Source organism: Amblyomma maculatum, chromosome 2 (assembly GCF_055883805.1).
Source record: "Amblyomma maculatum isolate TAMU_Amacu chromosome 2, ASM5588380v1, whole genome shotgun sequence".
Taxonomy (NCBI): domain Eukaryota; kingdom Metazoa; phylum Arthropoda; class Arachnida; order Ixodida; family Ixodidae; genus Amblyomma; species Amblyomma maculatum.
The window spans coordinates 64,675,884-64,688,876 of NC_139345.1; the positions used below are offsets into that span (position 1 = coordinate 64,675,884).

The following is a 12,993-nucleotide window of genomic DNA, read 5'->3' on the forward strand; positions in this document are numbered from 1 at the left end:
GTTTGATGCTGAACCTTTTCCCCATATAGAATTCCAAGTAATGGATGCGGCAATCGCCTTCTCTCCAATTCAAAAAAGACCACTCGTTTCCTTTTACTTGACTTCTTTGTGGTAAAGCTGACTAAATTGCTGGTGTCATTAAACTATGGCTGTAGCTACGCATCGAATCAGCCGCGCGTAGTTGAAATATCTTGCATAGTGCTCGCACAAGACCCACAATCAATAAAAAATACGTAAGTGACCCTGGTACTTATGAAGCTCTGAAGGTGGCTTGGATGCCACAGGATGTATACCTGATGCTTTCACAGGACTCTCTCTGCGACTGAGCCAAGCTAAGTCGAAAGACGTTGGAAACTGCAAACTTCATGTTCAACGAAGGTGTAATTACATACAAAAATAATAGAGGAACGAACAAGGCTCCAACAACAGACAACCACTCAGAGTTTTTATGGGCCGTATAAGACCGTATGACTGAAGAAAAAATGGGTTTAATTTGATTTGTTGATCGGGTTTACGGGGTTCAAGGTCTCGAGAATGAGCTAAAGATGCGAATACCAATTTTTCCTGGCATGGCACTAGGTATTCCTTAAGATGAGACACTTAAAAAAGGTGCCGCGGCGGGTTCTCAGATGCAGCCTAAATTAACAAAAATGAATAAATAAGGTTCTAATTTACACTTTCAGATGGGAAACGCACTCTATATAGGCGTGGTGTCCTACAGAGCTCCTAGCTGTTGCAGTTTGCTCCGTTCAGATCAACCCTCTCCGCAGTACACCCTACACTTCGCTGCCTTCTCCGACAGTTCGATGGGCCTCACGTCCATGCTGCTGAAGAGCAAGATTTTCAGCAGACTAAACCTAACCTTTCTTTACTTCACCTATGCATTTAGAATCTCCAGCTGGAACGAGTGGACGGCTAGCTTGCATGCGGCCACTGGCCCATCTCAGTACAAGTGGTCTGAAGATGACAACGAACAAATCAGAAGAAAAAAAATTCAAATATTCTGAGAACTAACTTCCTCATATTACGTCAGCTTCAGGCCCGGGTGCGTCGGAGCACGGGAAGCTGTGGAATGGAAATCGACGGCGATTATCGCCAGCAGCTCACCACCGCAATCAAGCTGGCGATGCCACTCAGGCCGAAGGACACCGCGATCCGTCTCAATTTTGAAGCGAGCTTGCCGCGATGCCACGCACTACTCGCTATTTGCAAGCAGCCGCTGGCCGTCCGCTGCCAATAATAGCTAAGGCCAGACGTGCTGAATTAGGTTAGCGTTACGGCGCCGGGAAGTGCTTCTGGGACGAAATAAAAGTGAAGAAGCGAAGCTTGCGGTTTCATTTCAGCCCGCGCTGCACCGACAGACCCGTACGTTGGATGCTCGAAACCGCATTTAAGAAAATGACAAATAGTAGGAACAGGAGAGGGGAAAGTTGCGTTCGGTGGCTGCCTGCGGAACTAGCTTGGCACGGCTGTCAAGTATTTCCCTCTCGTTAAGAGAACGACCTTGCGATGACCTTAACGGACGCCGCTGCGGCGTCCGTCGTTCTCGTGAGTTACCGTCACTTCTCACTAAATTCAAGAAGCGAACAAAGCAAGGTCGCATCCATGCGGAAGGAACGCCTGCTGTGTACTCTCTTCCGCCGTGGAAAGCGAAGTGAGAAAGCTGCGAATGATTCGGCGGAGAGCTGCGGTTGAAAACGAGGGCTTTAAACACGGCCCCACGCAAGCGTAACGGGGAAGGCGGTCAGTCGCTAGCGTGCGCGTTTTACTAACGGTTATATCCTCCCCCCCCCCCCCCCCCCCCCTTTACGAGGACCATCGAGGGAGCTGTCGGTTCAACTCGCTGCAGTCAAAGAAATTATAAATGTGCTCAGACAAGAAATAAAATATAATGGAAAAGAAGGCGGTTACCATGCAGGACTTGCGTAGAGTTAACAACTCTTACTTAGAGCTGAGCTAACGAGGAAGTACTAGACATTGTAGGTATTGCCAAGAAAAGTCGGCGGGCATAAAACGCGTTTCTTCGGGATTAGAGAGAAAATGGGAATAACTTCTCATAGACAAGACAGCATACGCCGTAGTAGAGCCGAGCCTTCGTTCGATTTAAGTCGTTCGCCCTAAAAAACGGGCCACAAGAGAGTAAAGCTAAACGCCCATCGAATCCCCGTCCACTTACCCTCATTTTTCTTCTTCTGTCTAAAGTAACGAAGCGCAAAAAAAAAGAAAAAAAAGAAAACGTTGCTTCGACCGCACAAAGTGTGAGGAGTGGACTGCATCAGCCAAAAGCGCGTCTTGTCTTCCGCGTCGCCGCGTGCATTGCGGAAACAAGGAATCGTTCGGCACGAGTCTGCGGAGAGACCGCCCATGCCACCCCAAAGCTGCGCGATAAAGACGTGCGCCGGCTGGTTGCGGCGGCGGACGAGGTACGGGGCTGACCCCATTCCTGGAGCATTATGGAAGCCGCCGCCGGGAGGGAAGGCCGCAGGACGGACACAGACCCTGTGCCGCGTGGCAACTAGTCGCACCGTTTTCTGTTGATGCCAATGGACTGAATGTCACTTGCCGGGCAACTCTTCTCGCTGTGGTCTGACCCGTCAAGCTGAACGACTTGCAGGGATGTGACATATCCGGCTTGGAAGAGGTGGTGCGTGGAGAGGAAAGGTTGTGCAAGGCAGGCACATAGGCTTGTCCAGCAGGACGGCCCACTTAAACAGCCATCGGTGCAGACATCCTTTCATTGCACATACAGTGAAAGGAATAAGAGCACGACGTATAGGGCCGAAGAATAGGAGGACAGTGATATTAGAGAAGGTTCTCGAACTGCCTCTCGCATCGTAGCCTTCTTTCGCAACTCGTGTTGCGTCAGGCAGGCTCTTGCGTCACAAAATCGTACGCCTCAATTGGTGTGCCTCGGCTTCTTTGTACGTGTGGTCAGTAGAGTATCGGCTGCGGTGTCCGCGGCCGTGATAGAGAATGATTAGCTCAGATAGTCTTTCTGTCATGACCACGTCCTTGTTAGGCTCCCCATTACCGGAAGCGCTACAAGCGTTTCAATGAACCCGGTCTGGGCGTTTCACGCGCTACCAGACCTTAGGGACAATGATCTCTGCAAACACTGTGGGGCGAGAGGGACCCTCGACCACATATTTTGGGAGTGCCCACAATCTCCAGAGATAGGGCAAAATATTACGAGTAGAGAAGCCTGGGATACCCTGCTGCGAAGCGCGGACCCTGCGTTCCAGCACCGCACCGTCCATCTGGCGGAAGAGGCCGCAACAAGCCAAGGGCTATCTGCCAGCCTCTAATCCGCGGGCGCACGACTCCCCGTTTCCAATGGAATTAAAAGTTGTACAACCAACCAATTGGCCAGCTGCTGTACTTCAGAACTCTAGCGATGCTTAGATATTTGGGGAAAGGTGGGATCAACTTTGACGTGCCATGATTAATTGCGCCTTCACACAACGTCTTCATGATCTGAAATGAGAGACACCGAACTGCTGTGAGGTTGTAATTACTCTGACGTCCACCCAAGCGCAGCCATAAGGTCACAAAGGAAAGCTAACCAGGACAAAATTTCCGTGAACTACTAAGTTTCGTAGCTCGTATATCGCTGCGCTTAGGTGGGTGTCGGCGATAAATTACTCCCTTACCGCAAATCTATTACACTTTGGAAGAATCCTCTAAATATTCGACCTAGAACTGTATTTGATGTAGCGCGATTATATTATTCCCATTATTCGATGTGCGATGGTGGACAGAAAGAAAAAGGATATGGAAATGTTTAACATGGCTAAACCTATAAGTAGCCAAAGTAAAAGAGTTCGATTTCTCCATAGATGTCTGCGAACCTCAAGAACACCACAGGTAATGTTGTATATTTGTGCAGATATATACCGGTACGAATGAAGTTTGCATGTACGTGAAGTAGCAGAAGCGAAGCAGCAGCAGTAGTCCTAGTTAATAAGTTATATATCATACAGTCTAAGTCGACATCACGGATTCAATTCTTAAACATGCACTGAACTCCAGCTAATCCCCCACTGCGGGTATGTGCCATATGAACAGAGGCGAGGAGAAGAAGCGAGCGCTATACAGCAGGCTACCAAGCCCCATGAGCACTGCCTGCGTGGCCTAAGGGTAGCGTGAATTCAAATGCCATGACAGGCTGACTTTGATATCACACTACCACATGAAAGGAGAGGCAACCCTACGGCCAGTCAGTGCGCGGCCGTGTCAGCTTCCAGCTAGCGCCTTTCCGCGTCATGCTCGTGCATGTGAAACACACGCCGACCAAGTTAAGGAAGGGCGTAGTAATAATAATAAATATTTCGCTTTAAAACTCGCATGAAAGGATTTCTCCCTGCAAAGTTCATCTACAGAGCAATCAGTAGATAACATGTTAAATGATCTAAACTTCTTTTTATCTTCATATATAGGGTTCAATGTCTCTGCTACGAGGGAAGCCATGACGGTAAAGCTGCCACTCTGAATGCTGCACCAGGCTACAGGCTGGACTACATGCCATAAATACAAAAAGGTGACAGAAAGCGCACCTAGGCGCAGGTGTTTACAACAGCCAGTCTACGTGTGCCACTGTGCTTTCTAGCAGCAGCTCGGACACGGAGTGAACACTATTAAGGCGAAAGCCTTCAATGCCTCATCGTTGTCAGCAGGGATGTGACGTTTTCGAGAGCGAGATATAAATTAATAAATACTGTCTCCAACGGGGATCGAGCCTCCATCCCTTGGATCCCCAGCCCAGAGCTTTACCAACTGCGCCCCCTCCCGGATGGTGAAACGCTCTTCATAATTCCCCTTATCTATCGTAAGAATGATAGTATAGGATTCCGCGAGCGACAGATACCACGCTTTTCTTTTCCTGTGAAGGAATTACAGAACGCCGGTGAACTTTGATACGTTCAATAAAATGCTGGTTGTGTTCGACAAGCGGCGCGCGATGTACCGTCACGACGTCACCAGGCGAGAACGTTGCAGGCGATTCATGCATATACGGGCTTACATTTCCCGCCCGTGACATAACCCACGCGGAGGAGGTCGCCATTGCGCTGGCAGCTACTCACACTGATTCTAAAACAATTATCTCCGATTCGCGAGGGGCCTGTCGGAATGTCGAGCAAGGCTGGGCGCCATACTCAGCCTACCGACTACTTCAAAATTGCACCTATACCGGGGACCCCGCTTACCGGAAAATAGTATGGGCTCCTGCTCATATGGGTCTCGAAGGGAATGAGGCAGCCGACGCCGCCGCCCGCGCGCTCTCTTTCCGGGCTTCCCATCTCGACCCCCTAGATCAGGATCTCGAATTCGAACCCGCGTATTCTTTTAAAGACATTGTTCTTCATTATCAATCTTGTCATAGCCTTTACCCTCGCCCGAGTAAAGGTTTATCTAAGACGGAGGAGCGGCTTCTACTCCGTCTGTATACTAACACACTGCTGTGCCCGACAGCACTAAAACATACCCTCCTTCACGGGCAGTTGTCCGCACTGTGCGGAGAAGTCTTCGGACATCTACCACATAGTGTGGGCTTGCCCATCCAACCCAGCTATTCCTCCTCACCCCAACACCACTCGGGAGGACTGGGAGGCGACCCTGCTCGGCTGCTATGACCTGCAGGCCCAAAAGGCCTTGGTCGAGCGCGCCCGGGCAGCGGCCGACGCCACTGGGGTCCCGTACTAGGGACCCCACCTAGTATCTGTAAGGGCTGATAGTCAAAGATCCGACCCATGCATACATCCACCCCTTTTAAATCAATAAACGTTTGTCACCACCACCACCACCACCACCACCACCATGCGTCCGATCCAGGCGTCCGTGTGGCGTCTTTCATTTGCCGCTTCCTCGAACGCTGCACCACAAACCAAACAGAAGCAGCCGCAGATGTCTAGGAAGCGTTAGTACAGCAGGCATCAGCGGCGTTTGAAATTGGTTTACAAGATGGAAAATGCGCAGTATCTGCCACAATTCTCTGCGGACACACGTACCGATAATTGTGACAGATACTGCGCATTTTCTATCTTGTAAATCAATTTCAAACGCCGCTGATGCCTGCTGTACTAACGCTTCCTAGACATCTGCGGCTGCTTCTGTTTGGTTTGTGGTGCAGCGATCGAGGAAGTTGGCCCTACGGGGCTGGGACGGTAGGTCAACGCCGCTTGCGGCGGGGGCTAGCCAGCCATTGAATTTAATCTGTTGTAGGCCGTCATTGCACCCGCCACTGCTTCGGTGGTGGACAACGGCTGTTATTGCTGCGTCTTTCTCTCCTTCTCCCCTTTCCTTTCTTCTCTATTTTCTCTTCTGTCTGCACGAAACAGCGGAGGTGGCTCAGCTACAGAGCCAGTAGCAGGCCCGTGCATTTTCTTTTCCTTCTTCCTAGAGCTTTTTTTTTTAAACAGCGGAGGTGACTGAGCTACAGAGCCAGTAGCAGGCCCGTGCATTTTCTTTTCCTTCTTCCTAGAGCCACAACACACGTACCAACGTTGACACGTACCACGCCGTAAAGAAAGGAAAGAAGGTGGGAGTAAAAGAAGCGAGGGAGATAGAGGTGCCGTAGTGGAGGGCTAGGATTCACCGCACTATAATGGCTTTCGCCTCATCGCACTTTAGTGCTCCAAAGTGCCCTCCAGAATTTTTGTGTCCGAGGCAACGCAGCGTGGAAATGGGCAGGTAAAGGGTCAACCGGTTGTCTGGAGACACTGCAGCGAATCTGCACAGAGGAATGGAACTAAACTGATTAGCATGCCAGGAGGAGACACGGGACGGCAGCTGGCACATAGCCGACGGTCGCTGAAGGGTGCAATTACACACGTGACGCTGACAAAAAGAAAAAAAGGAAGGGGAAGAGAGAGAGAGAGAGAGAAAAAGGAGGCTTATACAAAGAAAGTAGCAGGAAGAGAAGAAAAGAAGCAGATATAAAATATGAAGGAAAGAAAAAAAGCAAGGACACTGGTTGACACTAATACCGGACGTCTCATTAGACGGGGTCGAGAAATTGGGAGTCGTCAACTTGTCGCGTGACAAAGACTCCTCGCATCATCAACTCCGGGTGTCGTCTCCGAGCAGGCACCTGCTGCGACGGCGTAAGTTTGTAAACCGTGCAACAAAGGCGTGGTGCTCCGAGACGCCGGAAATACGAACGCACGAGCCGCACGACGTCTGAGAGCCTCCCGAGGAAACGCTCGAGACAGGCTGTGCAGCTGCTTTACCTTTCGCTGTGTGCTGGCAGCGGCGACAGCGCAAAGCGCTCTGCGCCGCGCCAAGGACACACGGCGGGAGGGGAGCACTCGTTGAGTGAAACCTGTTGCACAACAGACGGCGCCTAACGGAGGGAAGCAAAAGAGGAGGGGGGGGGGGGGGGGGAAGGCCCCCAAATAAAAACGACTCAAAATGCGCCGCCGATGCAGTCGAGCGAACAACTGCAGCTAAGATATAATCGCTCACTCATTGTTCTCTCGCAGCCATGTCGGCAGACTGCTACACGCACCGAACAGTATTTGCATCCAAACGATCCACTCAAGGCAGTTGACGTATAGGGCTCAGTGCGGCTGGTGCGAGTTAGACTACGATGCGTAAACGGCCTCTTCGGCAGCGCGCTCCAAGAGGTCACTTTCTGAATGACGCGAAAGATGTCATCGGTTAGCAGTGGAAGCTAGGAGAGAGAGATGGTGATTTCACCTTAACCGGGGCCTCGTCCGTTCGTCATCTGCAAGCGTATGCAAACACGCATAATGGGCCTCACTTAATGGGGCTTCCGAACAAACAACGTAACCGGCAATTACCTGACATCGCTTCGAAGCTCGAAAGTAGGCCAACCGTACACATGGCAGAACAGATGCTGATAGTAATTGCAGTTCACATCGTAAGTTCCGTTTCACTTTGCTGCGCAGCATTTAGATGCGCCGAACACACGTGATATTTCTGAATGTTGTAGCCGTAGAAAATTGAAAAGAACATGGCTCAACCTGTGAAAATAACACAGAGAAGGAAGCCTCGGTACTCGGAGCAAGAATCACGTTTCCCTGCGATGTCAGGTATGCCTGTCTTCGGCTCGTGAAATATATCTCTAGGCGTGGAACTAGCACCTTATACAACTTTCCTCATTTTGTTTCCCCTTTTTATTTCAAGAGCACGCTCAAGCGGCCCTTATTAAAACCATGCATTAGGACATCAGCATTGATAATTCTACGCGAATGAAGGCTAACAAACGCACGTTAACTGGAACTTGCAGCTTTAAGGATTGGAATCTTGTTTGATGTACAAAGTTATCCGGAATGCTTGGACGTTAATGTTATAGTCACGGCAGTAATCCGGGGCAAAACCTGAGGGGAAGCTTCGCTGGCTTAGTTAAGATTTTATATAGATGGGCTTAGGGGTGAATTAGGAGGTCTGGGCGAACTTCACAGAAAGTTGTGAAGTCTCGGAAAAATGATTCTAAAATTCTGCAGTTCAACACGTCGCTATGCAGATGCGAAGGTTGCCGATCTGACTGTCTTTTTCTTATCCTTTCGCGAACCGCGCGGAGCTCATTTGCACCTTTAAGGACATATTAAATATCGCAGGAAGTATTAAAAGTTAAAAACAAAAAAGCAGCATTAGAGTAGAGCCATCCAACGGAGCGATGATTTTTATATCCCTACAGCCGTAACGTAATGTCATAGTCACAGTGCACCAGCGGAAAGTGTTTGCCGAAGAATCCGTGACAACCATTAACTGTTCCACAAATGCATGATATTACTAGATTTTAATGCTTTCAAAATGGCTGCGATAATTTTCAACTTCTGCAGCAAAGAACATATCGTCAATATCGACCAGTGCTTAGTCATTTTCAAATATGTAACACTTTTTCTTTGTCAGTGCCCTTTGGTCGACAAAGGTTTGCAAGAAGTTTTGTAGAAGCACTGTTCGAAATAAAAATAATGCTGATTTTCGCACGTGCTCGTGTTTGTATGTGCCTTTATCCCGTTTAAGCCTTAGCTTAAGATATGTCAGTCTCGTAGAAGAAATGAATATTCAAGTCACATTTAAAGGTAGGAAGAAGACGATCCTCCCACTTCAGAAATGGAAGCTTCCCCTATGATAGTCATAATGTATAGAGCTGAACGTTTTTCTTTAAAACAAAGCGGGATCTGCACATCCTGATTTATAAGAAAAAAAAAAAAAGATGGCTGTGGTTTAGCTCTGGTTAAACCGGGTTGAATTGCGTTAGCAACACCTCAATGGCTGCGCTTATGGTTCAGCATGCAGTTCACTTCATGGTGTAGCTTGAGCTTGCCACTAAGGCACGTTCATACGGCTTGGTTAAAGCGGGGCTTTATATGTGGGCTGGCAGGAGCTGCCATCTTGGGTCTCTCGTTTCACATGAGACGGTTTTGTCAGAATCAGCCTGCCAGGCCCCTGACATTCACGTTAGCCCTATAGGCCACTAAGGCACGTTCACACGGGTTGGTCAAAGCCGTATTCGGCTCGATTGTGGCTTACTGTCAAACGTGGCCCTTCCCGGGACTACGCGATGGGCTGAAACCTGGCGCAGTATTGCTAACGCAATAATAATAATAATAAAAATGGATATTGAGCGACTTTTTGCGATACACGTAGCAGTCTAGGTCGGAATGCATATATGGCCACCAGGGATGAAGAAATTTCGCCCAGAAAATTTATTGGGGCAAAGACTGCCATCTTTACCACCTTTGGAGATTGCCTTCGGTTAGTGCGCTGATGTCTGCCAACACGTGAACACAAGAAAAAGAATTACACGAATAACAATGCCCCGTGCATTTTTTTTCTTGCCTTCCCATGCCTTTGGCCAACTGGCCTACGCTGTCATCATGTTTAAAGTTGATGCCTTGTGTCGCATGCCTTTATTAAAGTAGTCGCTCTCAACCCCCCCCCCCCCCCCTCCCACACACACACACACATTTTAATAAATGTTTACTTGCCTATTACGGCTAGGAGAACGCACCTTTCGAGTTACACAGAATTTGTTGCGCCAATGATGCGTGGAACCGATACTCTAGCTTGTTTTCCGCTGTGTATTGAATTATCTGCAGGATGTTACAGTGGGGCTTTAAACTGGAGCGGGTGCCATGTTTGTTCCACGGCGCAGTTGACATTTCTTCAAATTACGCTCAGCTGGAAAAACTGCTAAGTAGCCAATTAAGTTTGTCTCTACTATTCATTCGTTTGACTCTTGCTAAACACGTGCCCTATCACCGATTCCACGCCTTTTGACAGAGCTTATCAAGAGACGCCTGCTGCCGCCTTACAGCTATAAGTCTGCCTCGCATATAACTGGAGCCTGTTTGACTTGCAGATCACATGAGCACGTGTGGTAATTGTTGTAGTACACTGCGCCAACTTATTCAAATAGAGCAAAGCTTGGCGCACGCTCCAGAAAACAAGGAGACACTCTGTTCTCCTCGAGTCGAAAAGACCAGACGATGGGACAGTATCTTTTTTTCAGTTTTCCTGCGCTTCACATCAGCTCTCGCACTGCATTTACAAAGAGAGGCCTTAACCTAAAATCCTAAAAAAGAAAAAAAAAAAAAAGAACACTGCGCGGGTGGGAGCTGCTCCCGCTCAGTCGGGAGGGTAGTGCACCGAGCAGATGCATTAAGATACTAAGAAAACTTGAGCAACGAAGTTTCTATGAAGAGGGCCCTGCAGTTCAAGACGTGCAGCGAGCGTGTCTGGAATTACGACGGTTTTGCATGCGATCCCTGGCGCATTCAGCAGCAAGCCTTCTTTATCTTTGTTGAGTCTGTAGCCTACACTCGACCATTGCAATCTGCGCACATGTTCTGTCGCTTCGCCCATGTTGGCGTCTGGTGAACTTCGTCTTTGCCATCGGCAGTTTGTACGAACACTTGAAAGTGCCTCGCGCTTCAGCGCCGCTTAGTACGCGCACATTACGATACAATGTATTACGCGAAAGCGCCTCCAAGATAAGTAGGGGTGCTCATAATAAAACAAGACACGAAGCGTGTACTTATATATTAACGATAAAGGCACACATGGCGCGGGGATACGGCTGCTATCTGCAACAAGATGAGAAAGCTGGTTAAAAGTTGGTCGCAAGTGTGGCGGCATGGCCGCCATACTAACGCTAGCCTGACAAACTGTTTCGAACTTGTTCACGTCGTCAAGGCAGACAAAGCATAAGATGTTTCATCACAGTTCTAACGCCAGTATTGTTATAATTGAACATGATCTGCTTTTAGATGGAGGTGAAAGGGGACACGTAAAACAAGGCATCGCAACCTTTAAGGATCCGGCAATTTGGTGTGAATAAGGACTCATGGGCATTTTGGCACCACGTTTAATTCAAGCCAATAATGAAAAGGAAATGAACAATCGAACCCACACAGCGTGCAAAGCTTTCAGATGTGATCATACATGACGTTGCTTTGTGACGGTACCGTTCAGAAATATTGATGGCACTGTGTGTAATTTTACGGAAATTTCGTTAATACCGTGCCCCCGTTTCCAACCATGTGTATGAAGACAGCTTTAGATTTCTACTGCTAATTCGTAATGCTGTCTAATTTTGATTCGTTCGAGAAAGGGTGCGCCTACAGACACGCAGGGTCCTGAACAGAATTCATATTAACAATATTTTAAGTTCGTATTATATAACTGACGGCTCGCGTAGTCTAGAGTGCAACAAAACTGCGGATTTTCATTAAGTGTTCACTCTGCGCGGCACTCTCTAGTATGTTACGTGTTGCGCAAGCACAAGCACTGGTTTCGAATTCCCGACCATGTACACCTTGACAGAAAAGCGACAAACCATACACTGAACGAAACGGTACAGGGCAGAAAACACGCCAGAAAAAGACAGACCGTGCCAGTCTTACAGGCAGAAGAGCTTACCCGTCGTCGTGAGGATCATATCCGAGCCGAACAAGCTCCTTTCCACGCGCGACGTTTCCACCACGGGACGCGGCTCCGGCCACCAGTCGCGTCACGTGCGTCCCTAGCGGCGCGACAGAGGTGGAGTCGCCGTCATTGTGCGCGGTACACCACCTCACGACTTCACGAGCGCTTTCGCCGCTGCGGCAACGGCGAGCGTCCCGCTCGCACGGGCGCGAGACGACGAACGTTGCGAGGGAAGAATGGCGGCGGCGGCCGCTAGGAGGTCATTTCTGATAGCCGGAAACCCAGCCGCCGCACAAGTCGTGACGGCCGGTGCGTCTGCGTTTGCGCGCATACGCTCACCTCGACTGACGCTGCAGCCGCTCCTCTTCGCGGTCCCTTTGTGCTGAAGGGGCTGCCGCGAAGTCGCCTCCATTTCGTCAGTGCGGCTGCCCGTGCATGTAACCGAACGGAGCTGGAGGAGGAAGAGGTGGCGTCGCCACACGTGCCCACAGCGACGAAATATAACGTAGAAGGAATGAGTCATTCTGTCACATACCAGCGAAGAAAGACAAAGCGGCGGCTGCAGATCGAGTTCAGTAAACTTCTTGGGGGCTTGACTAGGGGATGGGATTTACGATCTAGGAAGTCATTGCTCAGAGAGCGAACTTGCTGGTTTGTGCTGCTTGGCCCAAGATAAATAATGATACTGATGATGGAACACGGTGCACATTTTGAAACACGACCGTCGACTCCAATGATTTCGGTCATTTGCAGATTTTATGACAAAGCAACAAAGTGCCGTACACGCAAATGGTTTCGAATTGTAAAAATGGTAAGCCGGCTCTGCCATAGTTACGAGTGCCGTCGGAGCAGCTGCTGTAGGATAACAACGCTTTGAAACACCCTGCTTCTTGAAAGCCATCGCCTTGAGCAGTCTAGATTTTTCGCTTTAACCAGATGTCTAAATTTAATGTAAAATTCTGCATGGCGGTGTCAGTAGTTAAAACACTCATGTTGAAAGCAACTAAAAATTACACTTGGGTTCCTCTATGCAAAGTCTTTGAGGTTGACGGCGAGCAACTGCTGAAATGAGGTCCCGGCGTACTCTGGCGAGGACTT

At 49.1% G+C, this 12,993-nt stretch overlaps 1 protein-coding gene across 1 annotated transcript in view; it reads right to left on the reverse strand.

Annotated features, from left to right (window-relative positions):
* LOC146198833 (uncharacterized) overlaps positions 1-12,241 on the reverse strand; it is a 30,876-nt gene extending 18,635 nt beyond the window's left edge. Inside the window, exon 1 of the mRNA XM_084594324.1 lies at positions 11,890-12,241. Within this exon, the coding sequence (XP_084450450.1) occupies positions 11,890-11,908 (19 nt within the window). The 5' untranslated portion in view covers positions 11,909-12,241. The remainder of the gene's footprint in view (positions 1-11,889) is intronic.
* Between the last annotated feature and the right edge of the window lie 752 nt (positions 12,242-12,993).